Source organism: Octodon degus, unplaced genomic scaffold (assembly GCF_000260255.1).
Source record: "Octodon degus isolate 3935 unplaced genomic scaffold, OctDeg1.0 scaffold00014, whole genome shotgun sequence".
NCBI classification, from domain to species: domain Eukaryota; kingdom Metazoa; phylum Chordata; class Mammalia; order Rodentia; family Octodontidae; genus Octodon; species Octodon degus.
Genome location: NW_004524590.1, coordinates 22,115,258 through 22,116,296, shown reverse-complemented (window position 1 = coordinate 22,116,296; position 1,039 = coordinate 22,115,258). Strand labels below are relative to the sequence as shown.

The window sequence follows — 1,039 nt, the reverse complement described above, 5'->3', positions numbered from 1 at the left end:
TTAAACTCAGGACCTTGAGCTTGCCAGGCAAGTGCTGTGCTGTGCCACTGAGCTATGTCGCTTGCTGGTTGCACTTGAAATGGTTAAATTCACTAGAGAACCCTTCTGAAACCATGAAGGTGCACCTTAAAAATGCTAGTTCAGCAGAGTTATAATCCTAGTTTGCCAACTCTTTTGGCATTCTCTCTAATCTCTAATTTGAGCAAAATGTCTAAAGTTGAAATGTAATTAACTTATTTTTAATTAAGTCTTGGTCACATAAGTATTCTAACCAAAATGCCATAATTTCATGTTACTACTATTCCTTTCCTTTCTTTCAAATATAATTTTTATTTGAAGAAAACTACCAAACTTTATAAACTAAAAGACATTTAATTATTGGCAAAGTCTGGTTTTTGAAGATTAATAATGTAAAAGATGTCAATCTTTCTCAAAGTATCCCATAGATTTAGCATGGTTTCCCTAAAACTCAAAAGATTTTTTTGGACATTATCGACAAGTAGTTAATGTAATGCACCTGGAAGAATAGATGACCTAGAACAATAAAGGAAAAAGTAAATAGCAAAACTTTATTGCAGCATAACTTATGATAGAGAAGAAATTGGAGGCCAGGGAGATGGCTCAGTGGAATAAGCGCTTCCCTGGCAAGCGCAAGGGCCTGAGTTCAATCCCTGGTTCCAAAAAAAAAAAAATTAGAAAGAGATTACATGTCTAAAACAGTACAAAAATAAATGATTGAGTTATGATTGAATAGTAAATGGCTTCCAGAAAAACAACTTATAACACAATGACAGAATGTTGTAAGATATAGATGTTATTTGAAGAAAAAAATACTCATTATATGTAGTAAGCTAATTATAGCACTTTGCAGAACAAATATTTATGTATTTTTAAAGTTACTTAAAAATTAGCCTTTTATTTTTAAAAAATGTTTTAATTGCATTTATTCTTTTTATAGTATGATACAGATTTTTATGTTCTTGATAAATATCCATTGGCTGTAAGACCTTTCTATACTATGCCTGACCCAAGAAATCCT

The 1,039-nt window shown here is 31.4% G+C and overlaps 1 protein-coding gene across 1 annotated transcript in view; it reads left to right on the top strand.

Annotated features, from left to right (window-relative positions):
- Dars (aspartyl-tRNA synthetase) overlaps positions 1–1,039 on the top strand; it is a 122,494-nt gene that overhangs the window by 111,009 nt on the left and 10,446 nt on the right. Inside the window, exon 13 of the mRNA XM_023709691.1 lies at positions 959–1,039. Coding sequence (XP_023565459.1) covers positions 959–1,039 — 81 coding nt within the window. The remainder of the gene's footprint in view (positions 1–958) is intronic.